Source organism: Ips typographus, linkage group LG7 (genome assembly GCF_016097725.1).
Source record: "Ips typographus isolate SLU linkage group LG7, UJ_Ityp_2.0, whole genome shotgun sequence".
In the NCBI taxonomy this organism is placed as follows: Eukaryota; Metazoa; Arthropoda; class Insecta; order Coleoptera; family Curculionidae; genus Ips; species Ips typographus.
The window spans coordinates 3,523,448-3,544,366 of NC_138428.1; the positions used below are offsets into that span (position 1 = coordinate 3,523,448).

Sequence of the window (20,919 nt, forward strand, 5' to 3'; positions counted from 1 at the left end):
GGTAGTTTGTAGTTGTATTTTAGTTACTTTTTCAAATAAGTAGCTGTAGCTGTAGCTTTCTGCATTTTGGCATTGGTATTCATAAAGCTACATTTGAAGTAACTTAAGTTACTTAAGTTACTAACAGTATCTTTAGCTACATAGATTATTTAAGTTTTTTTATATTTCAAATAGTATTCTTTAACACAATAAGATAAATAAGACAAAACTAATTGAGTTGATTAGAAATTTGGTTATACGTACAAGGTGACCCAGTGGTTCACCATACCTTTACACTTTACAGTCTCGTTTTTATGACTTCTATAATAACTTCCGTCCTATACAGGGTGTGTGTTCAAATCTGTGGTCATAACTATTTAACGCATGTTTTTTTCACTTTTCCACATTGTTCGAAATTATTCTACTTGTTTTGAAAATATTGTGTTAAAAGTTATGTTTTATTAAAGAAAAAAATATTGTTTTTTAATTATAAATTTGTAGAAATGTAAACTATTAAGATCTCAAATTTTATCTGTCTTTGCCTCTTGGTAAATGTTGAACTACACAGGGGGTGTCCAAATTCGAGACACTCTATATAGTGTTAAGAGCACTTTTGATTTTACTATACTTGTAAATGTAGGATGAGATGAAGGAGAATAAATTAATGAAAGAGAGTTAGAGAAGCAATTAAAATATTAAAACATTAGTAGAGAAATTTGATAGAAGCAACAGAAGAAACAATTTAGAAGGAAAAGTATCATTTACAATGCAATGAAAAATTGAAGATACTATTAGATACTAACGCTCAGATGATAATATTGAGAAGATGGAAAGAATGATATAGAAAAAGGGAATATAACTTTAGTAATTATTAAGTGAAGAAACTAAACTGCTAGGACGTGACTTAGAAATCTGGTAACACTATTGAAGACAATGAAGGTTAGCCTACAACATCATTCCAATGAAGGTTCCTATTATCTAATTGAAGAAGTGATGAAGTGAAACTTTCTTATAGATGTTTTTCAGTTTAGTAAAGTACCTAAATTCATTCAATTTTCCACAAAACTTCTTCTTTCGGCTGTGACGTCACCCAATTTACTTTGTTTTACCGTTTTGCGGCATATTTTAATTTTAATTAATTACTGTACAATTTACAGTTTTTATCTCTATTTTTTTAAAAGTTTATCTACTATTTGTCCACCATGTGGTCAGTATAGGTCCATTTACTTGTGCTTTATTATTATAAGTATTAATTAACACTTATCACACAGTGTAATTAAATGCACACTAATCAATGCATTTTTTTTAATTAATGATTTTTTAATAATAGAAAAAATAACAAAGTTGCAGTGCATAACAAAAAACATATTATTTAGTTCAGCACTGACGTATGGACCAGTGTAATTAGTACGTAGCCATTGTAATATGCCAACTAGCAAGGGTATTGGCACAGATACAGAGTGTATTTTTATTTTAGGTCCATAATAAAGGTGTGTACGTGTGATTGACATTAAATATTTCAATCAAATAATTCGGCCTGGCTCAATTTCTTTACACGAGTAGGTCACTTACAAGGACGTAACTGTATCATTCAAAATTTATATAACACTAGAAATAAATTAATCCGCTAATTGTGAAAAGTCAAATATTTACGCTTGTATACAGGGGAAGTTTAATTTATGTGGGCACACTTCCAAATGCAATTTGTTAGAATTATACTAGCAATTTATTAGCAAAATTCCACCAGTGGAATTAGCGTTATTTATAAATGTAGCTGATTAATATTTTAGTACAGTCACTGTTTTGATTAAGTCATACAGATAGTAAAGACAATTTTACAGCTTTTATAATAAGACGATGACAGTTTTAGAGTGTACTAGTGCTTCAGAATCCACTTGAACATTCGTTTTGTTTCAAGTGAAAAAGGAGGTTTCTGATAAACCGAAAACGTCCAAATTAAGCACATTGTTGAAACAAACTTAATTTTTTTAACTTTACACAAAATTTTGACGATTATTTAGTTAAGTTTAAAATACTCAATGGTAGCGTGTTTTAGGCAGTCTAATTTTGAAATTTCATAACAGTCACGTGACTAGAAAATTCACTTATAACGATTCAGAGAAATTACACGATTTTAAAAAAATTCAACTTTCTATTTCACTCTGTTTAAAACAGAATGAATTTTTGAAGTAAGTCTACTTAGATTTTGAACACGTGGAAATTGACACTTTTACCCTACAAATTGAACTACACTTGTCCTGATGATGAATTAATCAAGTCGAAACAAAGCATATTAGTAAAAACATACTATATTCTGACAATTTCATGTTTCTGCCATAACTCTATTTATACCGAGTGGGTTTTTGAAGTAATCTTAGATGAATTCTGACTTTGTCTGATAAACCGATAATAACAGAACATAGCAAAACCTTCTATGTAGGTCAAAGTTGCTATGCAATGGCAATTGTCAATTGGCTATTATGACGTCAATAAACGAGATATTTTCGATCGAACAGTAAATAATTCACCTTAATTTTAGGCTGGAAATTAAGATAGGAAAAATCAATATACAGGGTGGGTGTATAACATTATAAAATAAGCAAATTTACTACCAGCCCAGTGTAGCAGCAGGAAAAATAGTTTAGACATTGGTCCACTCTGTATACGTCCCTTACAAAGTTATCATTATCAACGTACTGAAGTTAATAGAAGCCACATAGGAGTTTCAAATTCTATTACTGGTTTCCGTTTATTAAACATTTTGAAGGTTGTTTTAATCTTAATATGCACTTCGTTGATTATTAAACCAATTTATATCAAAATCTTCAATGAAAAAACTGAAGAGTATTGTAAACTTGGAATAAGCATTGAAGTGATCTTCTTAGAACTCATTTAAAATGATTTATTAAGTGAAGTAGATTTGACTTTTTAGACAATCGAAAACTTATCCTCTTAAAGTTTATCTACTGATTTTATCGATAGAAACCTTTATATAAATAACACAAAGTCAAATAATTGTAATAAGGTTTTGTTCAGAATTTTGATTCGTAATAATGAGGTTGGTATTAACTGGACTGGTTGTGGTTTTGGCAGCCCACGCTGCAAATGCTGTTTGTGGTATGTATACTCACTAAAACAACTACAATTCTACTAAAATTAAAAAAAAAATGGTTTCAGCTCCTGGTACTGTAGGTAATATCACATTATTGTCGAACAGCACCTTAACATGGTCAGAACCGCCCAATCCAAACCTATGCGGCATCGACTCTTACCTGATCAATGTGATTAACAATGACGATGGTACTCTCTACCAATATGAAGGCAGCAAAGACAGGTTTTATTATGAGTTCAAGGATAAGCTGGACATGTGCCAAACCTACATTTTTGAGGTGCACGCACTTACCAACGAATCAGTTTTGGGGGAATCGGAGACTTATGCGGCCACTACTCCTCCAGCTGAAAGTTAGTACATTTGCTGAAACTCTAAAATAACTTAGAAAATGTTTAAAACACACGTCTCAAAGCTTCATTCTTTTAGATTATTAGATAGCAAAAATCTTCACTCTTATCTTTCTGGGAATTTTGTCTATACCTTTTTCTTCTTAAATATCTTTTGAAGTTATATGTCAGCTTTCCAGGCTCGTTCACGCAGTTTTTCTAATCATTGCAGCAACTGATGACTAGTTTGCCATTCTCACTCATATTTTGTTCTTCCCAAACTGCTTCTACGATCTCTTCGTTTTAATCAGTGATCCTGTTGTCATATACAATTCTCTTGCAGCATTCCATCAAGTCTTTTCTTCAGATATTCTTACTTACCGTCTATTTTCACTTCAACTGAATTTAACTTTTACTCAATATCTTCTGCTCAAAATTTATATTTTATATGTTGCGTTTGAGTTTAGGGTTTTCAGGAAGAGAAAAAATAGAGTTACGACTTCTTGTATCAGTACTTGTCCAGACATACACAGTGGCCTACAAAAATGCAAAAAAGGTCTGGTTTCTGAGACTTGCTTGATTGGCAAAGATGGAGGAAAACATTGTATGTACGTGTCACGTGGAACACATGACTAGTTCCTCAAAAATATGATTGAAATATTATAAATAATAAATCATCGCACTTTTTTCAACTGCAAAACATAAATTCATTTTCCATGTGTGATGATTGATTTTTGACAAAAAGTGGCATCACTGCAATTCAAGCGACTAAAGAGAAACATGTCATGTAAGACACTCTGTATATAATATAGACCTATACAGTAACTTAAAAAGGAGTTATCCTGCTGAAAAAAATACTTAAAAAGTAACATCTTTGCCTTTAAAGGTACAAAAGTCAAAAAAGTTTATATTATCAGGTCATTCAATTCTGTTCATCCCAGATCTACACAGTAGACTGCCAAATGTTAGTTTGGACACCCATTTTGGCGGTATTGCCAAGTTGTGCAACTATTAGCACTTCTGTTACTAACAATATCAATTTGACATTTGCAGACATAAATTTGACTGTGGTCATTACAAACGCGACCAGCAACGCCACATCCCAACAAATCAATGTGGCATGGAATCTATCGGATCCAGCATCCGCCAAGTGTATCGCTTACTACAGGGTGGTCTACTGGACAGATAATAGAGAACCTGTAGACACATACGTAACCGCCCAAAACTTTTACCTCGATCGTGACATTCCTTGCAGTACCTATACCATCGAGGTAAACGCGGTTGTTGCTAATCCCATCATCGAAGGTCCGATTGGTCAAGTTGCAATTACGGCGGCAGGAAAAGGTTTGTGGCGCCCTCTGCATAACCATTCTGTTTGTAATTTGTCCCAATTTCAGTACCATCCATACCAAGTATATTGTCTCTGACCGCTGGCAGTACTACAGTGGATATGATTTGGAAACTGGAAAGTTACGCCCAAAACCATTGCGCTTTGTCAACTTTGACTGTTTACACCCTGGGTATATACAACTGGCAAAAAGGATAATTACAGTAAATAATCCAAACATTTTTAGGTCTTACCGGAAGTTCGGCACGTACCGTAATACCTATAACAGACAACATTGAAAGAAATAATGTAAACGTAAACGTTACTGGACTGACAAGTAACCACGTTTACACTGCTATGGTTAGTGTCGCCAATGTGATTGGAAGTTCATCGAATGTTTCAGTTACTTTCCAGACAACCAATTAAATCATTAATTTAATATAAAATAAAAATTTGCATTAATTGTTTGACTTTTATGTTCTTAAAAATGACAGTTTGACCGGTTTTCCACAAAACTCTTTATTGTGGTGACTCTGTATTTGATACTGGTGCTCGTTATTGAAGTCGATTAACATACGTATCAATTCTAAATGTGTCATGTTGACGTATTTCTCAAAATAACCTGAATACACGAAGGGAGAGAAAAAATTAGCAAATTTACGAAAAAATCAAGTAAAAAACTCCATACTTGACCCAAAAAAGTTCTTGATCTATTTTTGAGATATCGCCAACCAATGAATTAATATGAGAACAAGTATAATTTTATTGTGTTCCCCCTGTTTTGTTATATTACTGTAAGTTTCTGAGGACTTAAACGTAAGCAGCAAAGCAGGTAACTTAGGCCAAGTTACTTTCCACTATTTGTTCATTTAAAGCTGCAAGCTGAAATAAGAAACTTGTGTTTGTTGTGTTGTTCTCACCCTGTAATTTTTTTTATCATCAAACTGTCTAATTGCTGCAGGGTCATTACAAAAACAACTATACAAGAACAGCTTTCTAAAATGTATTTTTGTTTGTAAATCAGGAAGATTTTTGTGTTTGCAACAGAGATATTGCAAAAAGAAATTACCTAATTAATCTGCAGTCTAATTTTACTGTGACTTAACATACTGTGTCTAAGCTGCCACCTTGTATATTAATACATCGAATGGGTGGGTAAACTAAATATTTGTCGACCTGTAAAAAAATTATTAAATAACCGAACTGAAAATTTGCATTTTAAAAAATACAGTAACAACTGCATATAATATCTGAATGTGGAACTAGAGCGTTTCCATCACGCTCATCAGTATTAATTTCACGCAAAATATTAATTTTTTTGCAATTGAAACCATGTAAACGTAGTCAAGTTGTTCAAACATGACCTGAAGAATGTTTTAATTGTATTGTAGATTTTTTCAAACAATCAGTTGAACTAACATAACAACAAACTCACTTGAGTAGCACTATTTTTCTGCTTTTATATGTGTTTTACGTGTACAGTGTGTTAAACCATAAATTCTTTTACCTTGAAAGTGAAAATGTGAATTCAATTGATCCAATTTCCACCCTGTATATAATACCCAGGTTAATGACACTGTATATAAACGTATATAATGATTATGTTCTATGAAGTTTCCATGTTTCGAAGATGTGGCCTTCAAATGTGATTTTCCTTATAGTGCTGCAATTCTTGCTAAACAGCTTGAAAGCCCAACGTTGTGGTAAGTTTTTTACCAAAAAAACTGCAATAGTTTTTCCAAAATTTTTACTTTCCAGATCCTGGACCAGTAGAAAACCTCACTTTTACGAACTCGTACTATCTGCTGCGTTGGTCCAAACCCCTCAACTACAACAATTGCACTTTACAAGCCTACGTCATTAGTGTTAAGGACGTGAATGAGGAATTTCAAGTTTACACCGACCCCCAATCAACGAGTTACAACTTTGATTTCCTAGATTTGTGCTCCACGTATATGTTTGTGGTTCGAGTTTTGACCTACCAACACCTTTTGGGGCCCCCTCAAGTGCTAAATGTGACCACTGTACCTACAAACAGTATGTTTTTAATTTTTTTACAGTTTTTGAGATATTTTGTTTCTGTTGGGTCTGAGAGACTGAGAGTGTAGAATTTCGTGAACTAATTGGGTTCTAATGAATCACTAGACATTTCATTTTTAATTAAAAAAATCATTCTCAGAATAACAAATTAAGGTTTTTTTTATAATAAATAGATCTGAACTTAACCCTCAACATGTTCAATTATGATGGTCAATTGAACTGGACGGTTGCCAATTACACGGTGTCCAAATGCGTTTCGTACTACAGGGTGGTCTATTGGGACAACGACACCAACAACCCCATTGACTTGTACGTGAAACGTAACAATTTTCACTTATTGAACGCAACTCCTTGTACGGTGTATAAGGTGCGTATTAGCGCCATTGTGGACAGTCCTGACCTGGAAGGTCCGGTTACTGAAACTCTGATTTCAGGCAAGGCACTCGGTATGTTTTTATTGTTTACTTGGGTTGTCCATAACTTTGATTTAATTATAAATGACAGTTTCTCAAGTGCCTCGTTTGGTTGACCTGTCAACCACAGCGTACTCGGTTAAAATGAGTTGGAAGTTACCCAATTACCAGGAGAATCGTTGTCCATTGACCGAGATGAGGATTATTACAGCAGGTTTTGACATTTTTTGACTGTATTCAAAGCCATTTGGTATGATTTTTTTAGGAGTAGCTTTCAATAGGACGGTAGTTAAAATTCCACTACAGTACAGTCCACTTGGGCCTGACGTAAACGTTACCATTGAAGGTCTTTCACCAGATTGTGTGTATCAAAGTTTGGTGTCTTTGTGGAATACAGCAGGAACGTCCAGGAATGTTTCGGTTTCCTATCAGACCGTGTGAGAATTGTCTAATAGTTTTACTAATAAAGTGTCTCTAGAAATTAATTTAGTTGGCCTCCACAGTTTTAACTGGATTTTACTTTTTATAGATTGTCTTTATTAAAATTTGTTGTGTCAGACATTAAACTTGAATTTAGTATCCCACCCTGAATATTTCCATTAACATTCTCCACATCCAAAAAATGTACACAAAAGTGGCAATTTGCTAGGTTTAACCAACTAAAAATGTTGATGAAAGAAAGACATTATAGAGTCCAAAAACCGCTCGAATTGGTATTATTATAAAGCAATTTCGACTAAGATTTCGAACTAATATAAAACATATCCGGTCCGAGTTTTAATAAAAAAAACTGTAACTTCAATCAAGCCATCTTTAAATCTGTGTTATCGTGTCAATGTTATTACAAGGTAATTAGCATTAAAATGAAGTAAAATTGATTTTACCGTGAAAGTTAATAAGTGCTTTAATTTTGGCGTCTTTCAGGTGACCCATTAATACCAAAAAAAATTGTATGTACTGAAATGAGTAATTTTTTGTAAGAGCCATATAATTGAAATTATGACCGTCAAACTGTCCCTTTGCTATCAAGAGATATTTGGTTGATGGCAACCGGAGCTGGATTACTTAGTACCAAAATTTACTTGAAGTTTTGCTACTTTAAAGTAGTTTACTGAAATACTTGTTCAAAAGTAATTAGTATTTTTTAAATAAATTACTTCTACTTATCACTTAAAAAATGTCCATTAAAATAAGTAATATTTATTACTTATAATTTGAATTGGAAAGTTTTTATTCTACTTAAGTAAATTTAAAAGTATTTTTAAGTACATATTATTTGCATATTCCTAAGAAATACTAATACTAATTCTTGTTTAGCGTTAAAAGTAATTTTAAAGAAATATGTAAAGGAAATCATAACCAGCATAAATAAGTCTGGTTAACAAGTGGTCTGTTAAAGGGGGAGAGTTGTACCTATTTGCAGATAATTTTTAAGAATTTCAAATACGTAAAGTATTAAAGAACATTTTTTAACGAATTTCTTACAAAAGGACGGCTTACTCCTCGAGTGTACATTTTTTCTCGTGGATTAAAAGCTTGTTAATCCCCTTATATGATTAATATTTAACTAATTAACTATCATCACAGATTTTTATGAAGATTATTGTCAAAAAGAATGTTTTTAAAGTACTTAAGAACTTTATTTATAAATAACTACGTACTACTTAGACTACTTAAGTTGTGATAAAATTAAACTTACGTATTTGAAGTATGAAATACTTCAAATAAATTTGAAATTATGGCTAAGTATAGTTTAGGCGGCTACTTATTCCAGGTCTGATGAGACCAAAAATTTCTTGGTGATCTACGAAAATAATGGCTTTCATGTAAAGATTCATGGGAGTTAATTAGAAAAACACTGTTCTATTTAGCTTTCGATTTCATTTTGAACAATCCCGTTGAAGTTACCTAATGATGGTCAGTTTCAGTTAGCAACGGGACTCCCGTTGTTCCATTTAAGTGTTATTCAATAATCGTTATAATTATTCTTGCTCATTATCCGCACTAATTAGATTAATAACAATAGTCGGGGAGTGTATTTTCTTGAAATTCCACGCAATATGGAAATTACGGTAAAGGCGGTTGTTTAACAGTAGTTTTGAGACTCTTCCTCCTCGGGATGTAGTTAGTAGGTATATTATTTTTATATGGATAATTAGGTTCGTTCACGGTTTTTGTTTAATGATCTCAAAAATGCCTAACGGCGAATTTTGCTCTAATAATATCAAGTGCCTACAAAACACGCTTGTTTAATTTTTATATACATAGCAGGCACATTACAGTAAATATAGGAAGGCAGGAGTAAATAAAATTATCAAGCAACCCTAATAGAATAATACCATAACATTTCTACCTTAACATTAAGATCAAGGATTACAAAAATAAAACAACACTTTACTCTTCAGACTTTAATAAAAAACAATAAATCACAATCTTTACTGACAAAAGTTCCTAAAACCCACCCGTAATCCCTTTAAACATATCCCCTGACAGAATACTGTCTAGAGCTTTCTGTACTGAAGGATCTTTCAACAACGGTGTAGGCGCTTCTTTTTGCACTTTAGCAGGTTCGGGTGCAGTAATAGACTTGGGAATCACCGTTTCACTTTTATTCAAAATGCTTAAAATTCGATTTTGCAGCTCGTTCTGTTTGTCTTTCGAATCGTCGTTGGAGTCTTCTGTGAAACCTTCCGACACTTCGTGCTCGTGCTGCAACTCTCTCCTTTCTTGCAGGTATTTAATCAGCCTGTCATACTGCGTCGTGGTCAACATACGGTTCTCCGCCAAAATGTTCAAAAGCATTTGAACTGGAGCTGGGTGACGATCGGCCAGACTCATTTTGTTCGGATCTTCCGGAGCTTGTTCACCTCTCATGTACGCTTCAAAGTTCCGTTGAATGAGTAAGAGCGAGTCGTCCAGTGGCATGTTACGGTGCTCTACACTTGACCAAATTAGCTGTAGAAATTAGGTTTAGAAACGTACTAACCTTGAGGAATTCCGTGTAAAATATTTAAAGTCAGACTGCGGTGCTCTTCATTTTGTGGCATCACCAAAATGGCGTACAAACATCCCCTACTTGAAATGTTTGCCAACACTTTACCAATAGGGACATCTTCATTGGGGAACAACAAATCCACTATTAGCCCAATGTGTTTTAGTCTAGACTCGATAAACTCCGCGTATTCCGTTAAAGCCCTTGATACTACAATAATTTCGCAATCGTTTCGATCTGGGGGTGGGACAATTTCAATTGGTCCTGGTGGTGGAGCACCATATTCATCAAAATAAACTCCAGGTCGCCTAAAATGTCCGTAAAAGGTAATTTCTTGAGACTAAGCAGCCTATTGTTGTATTTTATAAGTGAGCTATTAATCAGTGAATAGATTTTAAGAGAGAGTTTATTATGTTCTAAAACTCAGTGCATAATTGATACACTTTCAATTTTGTCTTTTTTTTGATGAATTTACTTAACCTAACCCAAAAAAAAACAAAAATTTCAATCAATCAATCAATAGTTTGCTCTTGATTAAAACACCAACCCTCTATCAGGAAAATTGTCATGTTCAAACATAGATCCTCTTGGTCCTCCCCCTCTGCCCATAGGTCCACCCATCCTACCCCCACCCCGGCGATTATCAAATTTTTGTGGGGGCGGTCGTATTGCTGGTGGTGGATCTGTCTCTTCTTCCTACTTTCACACAACTCATTAAAAAACAACCCCCAAAAAAATTAATTTTATACTCACAACATTTTCCACTTCTTTCTCAACTGTAGCTTGTGGAGGTCCGACGTGCGGTGGCGGAGCCCCTTTAGGGGGCCCGGCTGCTTCAAGTTTCGGAGGTGGAGCGGCAAAGTTTTTGTTTTGAGGTGGTCCGGCGTCTTTACCTGCAAACGCTTGCCGAACAACAATATTCCGCCCCATCATTACACTGCCATTTTCCGCCCTTATAGCGCTCTGAGCTTCCTGCTCGAATTCGTACTGGATGAAAGCGAAGCCCGCGTTGATTACCAGCCCCAGGATTTTACCGTGTTTGGAGAATTTTCCCTCCAAATCGTCAGCTATCACCGCTTTGGGAAGGCCCCCAATGTAAATACGAGACGAGGCGGTCGCCGGGTTTTTCATAAACTGTTTGTCTGTCCGATACATTTTTAACTTAATAAAGAACACACACAGTAAACCTGGAACACTCTTAAAAAATACGGTTAAAACATGTTTATTTTATAAAACTGAACAGACTGAACAACTTGTCCTTTGTTTGTTGTTTTTCCATATTGTTTGTTTGACAGCTGTCATCTATAGACAGTCTTCTCAAGTTATCTCTGTTTTTTTCTAACACACGCAAGTAAATAAAGAAAACCAATTAGATAGTCGTGGCAGTGACATTAGAGACATTAGCAGTATGGTAGGCAACACTTTATCCTTTTAAATGTCAATTTCACTTGTTCAATGTTTACAATTTACTTGGAATAGTAGTGCAGCAAAATGTTAAAAACTCTCCTAAAACCCCAATGGCAACCCCTGACTACTTGTGGTACTTTAACCAGAATGTTCAGTGCATCACTCAATTCGCATTTAGAAGCCAACTTCCAAGTAGATTTTGAAAAACACCACTGCCCAACCAACACCTTCCAGCGGTCCTTGCTCACTATAGGTTCTGCTGCCCTATCCCTCCTCAACCCCCATAGAGGCGACATGATTGCTTGTCTAGGAGAAACTACAGGGGAGGATGCATTACAGTACATGAAAACTTGTATGGAACAATCTGAAGAGGGTTTGCAAATTTTGCAGGACCAGCCTAGAATCAACACCAGTACTGTAGATTTGCAATACTTGTCTGGTTTACCTCCTGATACTTTGGGGCGCGCTTATTTGAGGTTTTTGGAGGTTAATCAAGTGACACCAGACAGTAGAGCAGTGGTGCAGTTTGTAGATGATATTGAGCTGGCTTATGTTATTCAAAGGTATAGGGAGGTGCATGATTTGATACACACTGTGTTGCAGATGCCCACTAATATGTTGGGGGAGGTGACTGTGAAATGGGTGGAAGCATTGCAGTTTAAATTGCCTATGTGTATTGGAGGGGCTATTTTTGGGGCTGCAAGGTTGAGACCTAAACACAGACAGTTATATTTAAAGCAGTACCTACCATGGGCTATTCACACTGGTGTTAATGCCCAATTTTTGTTGAATATTTATTTTGAAAAGCGCTGGGAGCAGAGTTTGGATGATTTTTATAGAGAAGTGAACATCCAGCCTTTGATTGCAGTTAATAAATGATTGAATACAAAAACAAACTTGTATTTCTATATAATACTTAAACTAAAAATATTAACAAGCTTAAAACTAGTCTTCACCAGCTGGCATAGCATCCTCAAGTCTCCTCAGAAACTTAACCCTAATCTCAGTGTTTGAGTCACCCTTAAGCTGGTCCTGCACCACCCAACTTTGCACATCAAGCTGAACCATCTCCAAAGCTCCTCTGATGGCACCACAGATTATGTTGCAGTATTTCAGTTGTTTCAAGTCTTCAGGTAACTCCACCAGTTCAGTTAGGGGGTTACTATCTAGTACAAACGAAAACTCATCTCCAGCAGGACTCCAGTTGACCACATTAGGCTGGACACCCAAGTACAGACGAAAAGCAGTCTGTATTTTGTCTGCAGTGTCTTTCAAGTCCAGACAACGACCGGAACCAGTTTTGGAGAGGAAATCTTCGATAAGACGGATGCCCATGTTGTAGCCGATACGATCTAGTTGTTTGCTGACATCATCTGGATTGTCCAGGTCTTTAACCATTTGTGCCACCAGGGTGCCGTAAGTGAGAGTCACCAGCTCCGAGTTGACTTTTTTAGTATCAAATCGAGTGGAACGAGACATTTTTCTGTGTATATCGGTAAGTGAAATTTTATGGAATTTTTCAACAAGAAAACATTATTTTGCTTTTCTGCTGAAGGTTTATTTACGTTTTGTGACAGTGACATCACTGACATCAGGAATTGAGGTTAGGTTTAGCTTTCAGATTGAATACCAGTGTTGCCACTGTTGCCAGTACTTAATGGTATATTCTTTAGTATGTTTTATTTTTATTTTAATTATAATTTTCTATATTATTTGGCTTATTTGTGAAGTCTGATAGTTATCAGATTAACGTTCTAGTTCGCTTGCTTTAGAGTTTTACTATAAACAGTATAAACTGTCATAAGAAACACAAATGACAAAATTTGATTAAATAAAAGCACTAGAAGGAAACATAAAGGACTTCAGGTTAAGGAAAAAGTAAATAGCTGGAATACATTAAAAAAGAAAGTTATAATTTACATTTTACAGTTAAGTGATCTATGACTTACTGCATCATTTTGACGCGTTAAAACTGTCAAAAAATGATAAACTAGAAATAAAGCTACAAAAGTACTATACTTTATTATTTGACATGTTTATAGCTCCATATTTTTTTATTTTTAGTTTGTTTTAAGTAACACGAAAGCTGCATTCGTTTTCAAGCTCCATGGAGCCAGCAAAGCCTTTTTGACGTCACGATGACGTAATTTGGCACAACCATAATTAGACCAATTGTCAAACTACGTCATTGTGACGTCAAAAAAGCTGTGCTCGCTCCAGGGAGGGCGAAAACAAATGCGGCCCAAATATTTTTGCCATTAGCTCATTATTTTCCAAACTGTGACATCTTTTTCCAGTTAATACTTCCACACCTTATTAATACACACTATTTTTTATACTGAATGTTGTGAAATATCTCTCATTATAATTGCAAAAAACCTTCTTCAAGAATTAATTAAAAACGACCAAAGCAAAGTCAAGTTTGTTTGTACTTCCAAGAAAGTCCACTAAGCAAATAAAAAATGTATTGACTGGGTAATTAATGAAGTGCAAAACACAATCATCAGAATTTTATAAAAACACAAATAATATGTGTAGAACATTATGTTGATGTTTATTAGTCCATCTAGTACTTGTGGGTAAAATAAAAATGGATAATGATTTGCAAACAACAATAAAATGTCCCATTAGTAATGAGTGCTTTGTTGCTGAAAACAAGGGCAGTTAATCTTTTCGAAAAACAGTGAGGTCATACAATGTTGCTTTATTTACCAACCATTTAGTGTATAGTTCCAGTGATGGGTAAGGAAATGTGGCAACTGAATATGTTTTCAAGATGTATATAAGTCTGGACGTACTGGTGGCCTGCACAGTGCATTGCAGTTTATACTAACAAAATGAAATTCTTTGCTTTATTCGGATTTGTGTTTGCCCTGCTTGGTAAGTACTGTCTTTGTCTTAATTTTGTCACACTCTGTGTGATAACTTGTCTAATCTCTTTTTATTTAACTTTGGGGTTTTTTGCTCTGTGACTAATACGTTTTGGATTTTTGCAGCTTTGGCGGTGGCTCTCCCTCAAACAAAGCCCCAAAAGGTTGGGGCAGAAAAATGCACCTGGGGACCATCTTACTGGTGTGCAAGCAGAGAGAATGCTCAATCTTGTGGTGTAAGTAATATAAGGCATTTCAAAGCAATATTAGTTGTGTTGGTTTAGAATGAACTCTCTTTTATATATACTATAGTGTCATTCAACTGCTAACATAGATAAATGTGAAATTATTTACATTTCTCTTGACTGTTGGTAAATAATTAGTGTAGATTACTACTCAGTTTTTAGATTAAAGGTTCTGACCCTACACAACCATCAGCGTTATGCACCTATCCAAGTCAGTTTTCACAGTTTTATATCATTTTTGAATCTCTTTTACAACATACTGTAGTCACCTGACGTTTTGCTGAGACTTTTTTTTAAGTTTTTAAAAATTCACATTAAACAGTCATAACAGCTTGAACTTAACAACACCCTGTGTATTTTTGGATTAGTTATAATCTTTTTCTTCCAAGTCCAAAAATACAATATAACAGGTTATAAATGGCATGTATAAAATTCGAATTTTTATAGACATTCTGTCTGTGATTTTTGGTTTTGAGGTGTATATAATAATTTAAACTTTACCTATATATTATTTGCAATAGACTAAAACTACATTTATGTTGTACTTGTACTAGGTATATTTATGGTTTAATAATACTGTATTTGTATTTTTTTAGACTATCAAACATTGCGAGGAAAAAGTGTGGAGCAAACAGAACTGAGCTTCCAAAAGGCCATCCAGTAGTGACACTCTTGAATAACGTATTAAGCTTATATTTACACTAACAAAATTTTATGTCATGACTTAAAATGTAATTAAGTAACAATGAGAGTTTTCAAAGCGTTTCTGTCTTGCTTTTCCTCAACCAGACTCTTTCGATGCCCTTTCAACATTAACTGAATCTCCTCCAAAGTTTTTCCTTTAGTTTCGGGCACCAACCAGTAAATTAAACCCACAGCCACAAAACAACACACACTGAACACGTAGAAAGGCACGTGTATACCGTAATTGTTCACTAAAGTGGCGTACACACTAATCGAAGCTATAGCAGGGAATACGTAGAACAAATCGGCTATAGTCATTCCCATGGCTTTGACTTTGGCCGAGAAAATTTCGGCGGTGACTACAATAGGCACAATACCCAGTCCTAGTTTAAAAGTAGCCGCGTAAGACATTACGCACGCCACTGGAATCCAACTGATCGGTCGTACGTCATAGCCGGAGTGTTTCAACTGGAAATAGACTGTCATCACGGACAACGCCACACCGGTTAACAACCCTGAAGTGATTAGCAGGAACTTCCTGCCAAACTTGTCAATGATTACTGAAGCGACGCAGGCTGACGCCAACATGATCACAGAGAACAAAATGGCGGCCGTGGACGGACTGACGTAAATCGATCCTGCCTCGTCCAAGATCATGTGTATGTTCATAATGATCACGCTGATGCCCACGCAATGTTCAGTGGCGTTCAGCAGAAGCATGACGAGAAGGGCGTAACGGTTGCTCGCGATCAGAATCATGTCTTGCGGACGGCCTTTTTCGCTTTTTTGACGTTGGATAGCCAATTTGATTTCTTCCATTTCTTTGTCAATGTTAGAGGTTTTGCTGCGTAGACGTCTTAGGGATTTGGAGGCTTCTTCCAGTCGGTTGGTATACACGTAGAAGTAGGGAGATTCTGGCATAAAAGGGAATAACACCACCTGGAGAAAATATTAGTAGTTTACTTACTTACAGAAAACACATTTACCTGACAAGCACACAAGACGATCCCTATCACAGGTACAACGTAGTAAGGCGACAACGCCCCCGCCCAATAGACGATAACAAACCCCAGCAGCAGCATGGTATAAATGGAGGCAGAAAGAAATCCCCTAATTCTAGGTTCAGCAATCTCGGCTATATACATGGGCGCCCCAATAAACACCATATTCCCGGCCATTCCAGCCAGAAACCTAGACGCATACACCACATACAAATTGTAGGTGACCAGGATCATGATCCAGCACAAACATCCCACGAAAGAAGAGAGAATCATGGAGGATTTACGTCCGAAACGATTCACCATTAGGATGGAGGAGGGCAGGCCTGCGGCACCGCCCCAAAGGAAAATCGTTTCGATGAATTCTCCCTGTTGATGGGTGATGGGGATGTGGCTAGAGTTGCTCGTTAAGTAAGGTATCATCGGTGAAGTCCAGCCGTATGACATTCCATTAGAGACGGCCATCAGGGTACCTGTAATACAGAGTGATTACGGCATACCGTTTGTAGTCAAATTATGCTTCATTTGCTATAAAATGATTACGTCATCGTGATTATATGTATAGCTGTAATTGTTGCAATTGTATACAATAGAGTGTTAACCAAAAGTGCTATAAGTTTTGAATAGTTTAGGAACGTAGGAATGTGCATACAGGGAGTCCAGTTTAAAACGCTTTTAGCGCGTTTCAGTTTGTATAAGGCAGAATATAATGCATCGTTTATGTTAATACTGTCCTCCATTCTCTTCCTAACAAATGCCAATAATGAGACGTGTGCACCATACAAACTGACAACATCAATCAACTTTGACGCCCTCTACCGGTCAAACGGAAAAACTTAATGTGTCCTTCCTTATATCACCTACACTCTCTACTCTTCCATCTACGACCCTCTTATAGGGCTATAGTAAAATAACTGACACTAATAATGGATGCGGTGCACTCAATCAAAAATACAGTGTCCATTTTTGTGTGTGTCCAACCATAAAGTCTTTCCTGTCATTTTGATTGATAAACAAATTGGCAACAATGTTTTTATGCAAATAAATTCATAACAAATGAATTAGGATTTATAGATTATTAAAAAAAAATCTTACCGAGCAATGTGGCAACGACTTGCAGCCAGCAGTCCATCAGGACGTTGCTCATCTTGAATTTTTGGTGGCACTCTCCGAACTCACTGGCTAGACTGGAACGCAGCGCGGTACCACCGCCGTTTTTTAAATTGTTTTAATTTTTTTATTGGATTGGCATTCGCGCTAATCAGTTATTGTTTCAACAATTAATATCGTTATTAAGCATTGTGCTCTAAACTTCGTGAACGCGTGTTAACGGTCTATACCAGTCTGTGACTGTGATATCTTGGTTGGGGTATGGTCTATTTCAAAATCGGTATTCATCGGCTTTGTAAGTATCTCTTTTATTATTCTGAAGGCCAAAAAGAGAGAAGATATTTTCAAAGCCTTTTAAATGAATACAGTTTTAAAACTGACCATATCGGTGTTGTGTAACCACAGTGCACGAGGCAAATTGCGAGCCAAAAACGAGATGACCGAACAAAAAAAAACGCAATATTGATGAATCGGTGCTATATCAAGGCAATTATTAACGGTTTGAGTAGCAACCGTTAGTTTAGCATTGATTTTCGATTTATTTTTTTTTAGTATGCCGCGTGGGTTGCTTATGATGGTCAAGGTTAGTGAAATGGCACTAAACCTGCAACTTTATCAATGTCAAGCCTAGGAAGTCACAAAGATAAACCATTTTATTTGCAGCCAATGTATGCAACTCAAAATACAGTTCTAATCGATCCTTTCTAACAGCTTAAGCTAGATAAAGATGGCTATACATCACTACTCACGTAACTTTAGTGAGGTTATGTTTGTTAAGTGTAAGTTGATTTGCAATTCTCGATTATACCTAAATACCGGAACATCACCTCATTAAAATGTAGGTATAATAGACTACATTAAGCACCACATGTTTTCCAGTTGAATTCAGTCAGAAAAAACGAATTATTATATCAATTACCCCTCCACACACAAATAAACACCAGTCAGCTGTTTTTACTCAAGGACGGTAAACAGTACAGGAGTGCTTAATCCCATAAGCGCAATCTTGCCGGTATCGGCTCGGGCCGGTGACGATTTTTACGTCACCATGGGTCTCTCGCGTTTGCGCGATTGTTTTGCGCGATGCGCGATTGCAGTCGATCATTCACGAATATGATCTCGTACATAGCATCTCGGGCGAATATTTAGCGTATTGTGCACCCGAAGGCCCACTGTGACGTCAGAATTCATTCGCCGCCGGGAAACAAAATCGGCCGATCGAGCAATCCTGTACTGTTTAATATCCTTGGTTTTTACTTAGAACTGACTTTCTGGTTTTCGGTTGTCAAAAATGAGGCAATGTTGCCACCTCAGAAAACCAAACTAAATTAGGTAGACGTCACCAATTTTAAAAGTTCGTGACAAGGGAGAATAAAACTAAAAAAATTAAAATCTCAAGCTTTATTTTACACTCTTTACTAATAATCGGCCGCGGTATTGGACAAATAATCCCTACGTCCAATATTCGACGCCTGTTTGTTTTGTTGCGCTTCCAATTTGGGACAATCTGTAATCCTGTGTCCCAGTCCACCACAATAACTACAACCTTTTTCATCACCCACTTCCAAATATTTCTCTGTATCCGGACATATTTCGTTCAAGAACGCGGGCACCTTTTGCTTGGCTTCAATCAGTAAATGTTTCAAATCCAACAGTACCATTTCATCATTCGATTTGTTAATAAAAGTGGTGGCTAAACCTTTATTGGCCGACCGACCCGTACGCCCGATTCGATGCACGTAGTTTTCTACGTCATCTGGCATGTCGTAGTTAATTACGTGCTGGATTTCGGGAAAGTCTAGACCTTTAGAAGCTACATCGGTGGCTACTAATACGTCTTTCTCGTGGTTTCTGAAAGCTTCAACTGATTTAGAACGTTCCTCCTGGTCTTTGCCTCCGTGGATGGCCACGGCCTCCACTCCTTTCAGCAGTAAATACTCGTGAATAGCGTCTACGTCTTGTTTCTTTTCGGCGAAAATCAGAACGGGAGGTGGGGTTTTTTGTAGACATTCCAATAAATAAACAATTTTTGCTTCTTGCTTCACATACTCGACTTCCTGCGTTACGTTCATGGACGCAGCACCAGCGCGTCCCACGTTGATTGTGATGGGTTTTACCAAGGCGGAACGGGCAAAATTCTGAATTTTCTTTGGCATTGTAGCCGAGAACAGCAACGTCTGCCTCTGACCGTTAAAGTACGAAAATATTGTTCTCACATCTTCTTCAAAACCTAAGTCAATCATTCTATCAGCTTCATCCATACAAAGATACCGACAGACTGATAATTTCACGATTTTTTTCTCCAACATATCCATTAACCTCCCTGGAGTGGCCACCATTATGTGAACTCCCTTTTGGATAGTTTCAATAGCCTCATTGACAGGCACACCCCCAATGCACAAACAGCTCCGGATTTCAGGAAGGCTTTTCTTTCTTAAGTGTCCAGTAAAATACTTAATAATATCATAGGTTTGCTTAGCAAGTTCACGTGAAGGACAAATAATCAAGCCGTAAGGCCCTTCATTGCGTATAAAAGGCATTTTAACCTCCTGCTCCAAACAGAACATCACCAAAGGCAAAACAAATACTAAAGTCTTTCCTGAACCAGTGAAAGCAATACCAATCATGTCACGTCCAGAAAGTACTGTAGGTATACCTTGTACTTGTATAGGAGTGGGTTTTTTAATATTTTTCTCTTTCAATCCCTCAATAATCCCTTCATGCAGTTTCATGTCTCTGAAATTCTTTAAAGGAGGTGGTATTTCTTCTCCTTCTACCAGAATTCTTAACTTGTGCCTCAAATCTTCATGCCTGGAATTTGGGAAGGCCAATACATACCTCGGAGGCCTCCAACTAGTTTTAATAGGGTCACTATACTGGATACCTTTTGCCAACTCACTCACTCCCATTAAAGCCGTTTTCTCAGCTACAATCTCCAGGATTTCTTCCTCCTTTTTCAGCTGGCGTTCCGCGGCACTAACCTTTTTAGCTTCAGCTAGTTTCCGCAATTCATTGTGCTGATCCAGCAATGGAATGTTATTCTTGCGACCCCAGATTTGGTCTTCTTCCTCTTCTTCAGCGTTCAAGTCATTACCTCCCGATGTTTTTCCTTTCAGCTGGTCGGAGTCTTTATGCAGCCCTAGACGGCCTAGTTTCAGCAGTTGCTGCTTTTTACGCTCCTTTACAGGAACGTAGGGGACGTAATTATCCTCTTCTGAATTGTCGGAACTTTCATTGTCGTTGCGAGGTCTGTAGCGCTTTTTAGGAGGTTCAGCTTCCGACATTTTTTTGACGACGTCAGAACGCCCCTTGCTCTGTTTAAGGAAAGTATTTTACTTTTTTTACAACGTTCTGTAGATAAACATAAACAAAAATAAACCACAAGTGAGGTTAGGTTAAGGGTTAAGGTTAGGTTA

The 20,919-nt window shown here is 36.4% G+C and overlaps 7 protein-coding genes across 16 annotated transcripts; 3 read left to right on the top strand and 4 right to left on the bottom strand.

Moving 5' to 3' along the window:
- The first annotated feature begins 2,934 nt into the window (after positions 1-2,934).
- Positions 2,935-5,207, top strand: LOC145731377 (uncharacterized). The gene is made up of 5 exons (XM_081983128.1): positions 2,935-3,096; positions 3,157-3,441; positions 4,471-4,761; positions 4,815-4,937; positions 4,992-5,207. The coding sequence occupies exons 1-5, from the start codon at positions 3,033-3,035 to the stop codon at positions 5,168-5,170; spliced, it is 942 nt and encodes a 313-aa protein (XP_081839254.1). The 5' UTR covers positions 2,935-3,032; the 3' UTR covers positions 5,171-5,207.
- Positions 5,208-6,339: 1,132 nt separating this feature from the next.
- Positions 6,340-7,763, top strand: LOC145731378 (uncharacterized). 2 transcript variants are annotated; one of them, XM_081983130.1, is made up of 5 exons: positions 6,340-6,447; positions 6,503-6,781; positions 6,958-7,230; positions 7,289-7,411; positions 7,463-7,763. In XM_081983130.1, exons 1-5 carry the CDS (start codon positions 6,375-6,377, stop codon positions 7,636-7,638), a joined length of 924 nt encoding a protein of 307 aa, XP_081839256.1. In that variant the 5' UTR covers positions 6,340-6,374; the 3' UTR covers positions 7,639-7,763. The 2 variants fall into 2 exon arrangements, with proteins under 2 accessions (XP_081839256.1, XP_081839257.1); XM_081983131.1 differs by having other exon boundaries at positions 7,469-7,763.
- Positions 7,764-9,590: 1,827 nt separating this feature from the next.
- Positions 9,591-11,472, bottom strand: Neos (nuclear receptor coactivator protein neosin). Of its 2 annotated transcripts, none has more exons than XM_081984116.1 (4): positions 10,946-11,472; positions 10,737-10,885; positions 10,184-10,497; positions 9,591-10,133 (listed from the first exon to the last, which is right to left on the bottom strand). In XM_081984116.1, the coding sequence occupies exons 1-4, from the start codon at positions 11,342-11,344 to the stop codon at positions 9,649-9,651; spliced, it is 1,347 nt and encodes a 448-aa protein (XP_081840242.1). In that variant the 5' UTR covers positions 11,345-11,472; the 3' UTR covers positions 9,591-9,648. The 2 variants fall into 2 exon arrangements, with proteins under 2 accessions (XP_081840242.1, XP_081840241.1); XM_081984115.1 differs by having other exon boundaries at positions 10,943-11,472.
- Positions 11,473-11,607: 135 nt separating this feature from the next.
- On the top strand, positions 11,608-15,474 carry LOC145732080 (prosaposin-like). 3 transcript variants are annotated; one of them, XR_014178947.1, is made up of 4 exons: positions 11,608-14,279; positions 14,327-14,476; positions 14,593-14,702; positions 15,308-15,474. XR_014178947.1 is itself a non-coding variant. In XM_081984117.1 (3 exons), exons 1-3 carry the CDS (start codon positions 14,434-14,436, stop codon positions 15,350-15,352), a joined length of 198 nt encoding a protein of 65 aa, XP_081840243.1. In that variant the 5' UTR covers positions 14,313-14,433; the 3' UTR covers positions 15,353-15,474. The 3 variants fall into 3 exon arrangements, 1 of the variants encoding a protein (XP_081840243.1); XR_014178946.1 differs by having other exon boundaries at positions 11,608-14,476; XM_081984117.1 differs by lacking the exon at positions 11,608-14,279 and having other exon boundaries at positions 14,313-14,476.
- Bet3 (blocked early in transport 3) lies at positions 12,481-13,075 on the bottom strand. Its single transcript, XM_081984118.1, has one exon. The coding sequence runs from the start codon at positions 13,073-13,075 to the stop codon at positions 12,542-12,544; it is 534 nt and encodes a 177-aa protein (XP_081840244.1). The 3' UTR covers positions 12,481-12,541.
- LOC145732077 (facilitated trehalose transporter Tret1-like) lies at positions 15,245-18,766 on the bottom strand. Of its 6 annotated transcripts, none has more exons than XM_081984112.1 (4): positions 18,331-18,766; positions 17,489-17,743; positions 16,382-16,866; positions 15,245-16,334 (listed from the first exon to the last, which is right to left on the bottom strand). In XM_081984112.1, exons 2-4 carry the CDS (start codon positions 17,538-17,540, stop codon positions 15,447-15,449), a joined length of 1,425 nt encoding a protein of 474 aa, XP_081840238.1. In that variant the 5' UTR covers positions 17,541-17,743; positions 18,331-18,766; the 3' UTR covers positions 15,245-15,446. The 6 variants fall into 6 exon arrangements, with proteins under 6 accessions (XP_081840238.1, XP_081840240.1, XP_081840237.1 ...); XM_081984114.1 differs by having other exon boundaries at positions 17,489-17,650; positions 18,312-18,766; XM_081984111.1 differs by having other exon boundaries at positions 18,312-18,766.
- A 123-nt stretch (positions 18,767-18,889) lies between these two features.
- Positions 18,890-20,910, bottom strand: abs (ATP-dependent RNA helicase abstrakt). Its single transcript, XM_081984107.1, has one exon. It carries the CDS (start codon positions 20,785-20,787, stop codon positions 18,922-18,924), a length of 1,866 nt encoding a protein of 621 aa, XP_081840233.1. The 5' UTR covers positions 20,788-20,910; the 3' UTR covers positions 18,890-18,921.
- Between the last annotated feature and the right edge of the window lie 9 nt (positions 20,911-20,919).

What these genes read in the sequence shown, in the direction of transcription:
- Neos (XM_081984115.1), bottom strand. Translation starts at nt 11,344, where the DNA reads ATGTATCGGACAGACAAACAGTTTATGAAAAACCCGGCGACCGCCTCG. An exon ending in AGAAAGAAGTGGAAAATGTT is followed by an intron (nt 10,886 to 10,942) that starts GTGAGTATAAAA and finishes GTGTGAAAGTAG; the next exon opens with GAAGAAGAGACAGATCCACC. An exon ending in GACAATTTTCCTGATAGAGG is followed by an intron (nt 10,498 to 10,736) that starts GTTGGTGTTTTA and finishes CGGACATTTTAG; the next exon opens with GCGACCTGGAGTTTATTTTG.
- LOC145732077 (XM_081984112.1), bottom strand. Translation starts at nt 17,540, where the DNA reads ATGAGCAACGTCCTGATGGACTGCTGGCTGCAAGTCGTTGCCACATTG. An exon ending in AGTCGTTGCCACATTGCTCG is followed by an intron (nt 16,867 to 17,488) that starts GTAAGATTTTTT and finishes TCTGTATTACAG; the next exon opens with GTACCCTGATGGCCGTCTCT. An exon ending in TCGTCTTGTGTGCTTGTCAG is followed by an intron (nt 16,335 to 16,381) that starts GTAAATGTGTTT and finishes TATTTTCTCCAG; the next exon opens with GTGGTGTTATTCCCTTTTAT.
- LOC145731378 (XM_081983130.1), top strand. Translation starts at nt 6,375, where the DNA reads ATGTGGCCTTCAAATGTGATTTTCCTTATAGTGCTGCAATTCTTGCTA. An exon ending in CTTGAAAGCCCAACGTTGTG is followed by an intron (nt 6,448 to 6,502) that starts GTAAGTTTTTTA and finishes TTTACTTTCCAG; the next exon opens with ATCCTGGACCAGTAGAAAAC. An exon ending in GACCACTGTACCTACAAACA is followed by an intron (nt 6,782 to 6,957) that starts GTATGTTTTTAA and finishes TATAATAAATAG; the next exon opens with ATCTGAACTTAACCCTCAAC.
- Bet3 (XM_081984118.1), bottom strand. Translation starts at nt 13,075, where the DNA reads ATGTCTCGTTCCACTCGATTTGATACTAAAAAAGTCAACTCGGAGCTG.
- LOC145731377 (XM_081983128.1), top strand. Translation starts at nt 3,033, where the DNA reads ATGAGGTTGGTATTAACTGGACTGGTTGTGGTTTTGGCAGCCCACGCT. An exon ending in CACTACTCCTCCAGCTGAAA is followed by an intron (nt 3,442 to 4,470) that starts GTTAGTACATTT and finishes TGACATTTGCAG; the next exon opens with ACATAAATTTGACTGTGGTC. An exon ending in AATTACGGCGGCAGGAAAAG is followed by an intron (nt 4,762 to 4,814) that starts GTTTGTGGCGCC and finishes TCCCAATTTCAG; the next exon opens with TACCATCCATACCAAGTATA.
- LOC145732080 (XM_081984117.1), top strand. Translation starts at nt 14,434, where the DNA reads ATGAAATTCTTTGCTTTATTCGGATTTGTGTTTGCCCTGCTTG. An exon ending in ATTTGTGTTTGCCCTGCTTG is followed by an intron (nt 14,477 to 14,592) that starts GTAAGTACTGTC and finishes GGATTTTTGCAG; the next exon opens with CTTTGGCGGTGGCTCTCCCT. An exon ending in AGAATGCTCAATCTTGTGGT is followed by an intron (nt 14,703 to 15,307) that starts GTAAGTAATATA and finishes GTATTTTTTTAG; the next exon opens with ACTATCAAACATTGCGAGGA.
- abs (XM_081984107.1), bottom strand. Translation starts at nt 20,787, where the DNA reads ATGTCGGAAGCTGAACCTCCTAAAAAGCGCTACAGACCTCGCAACGAC.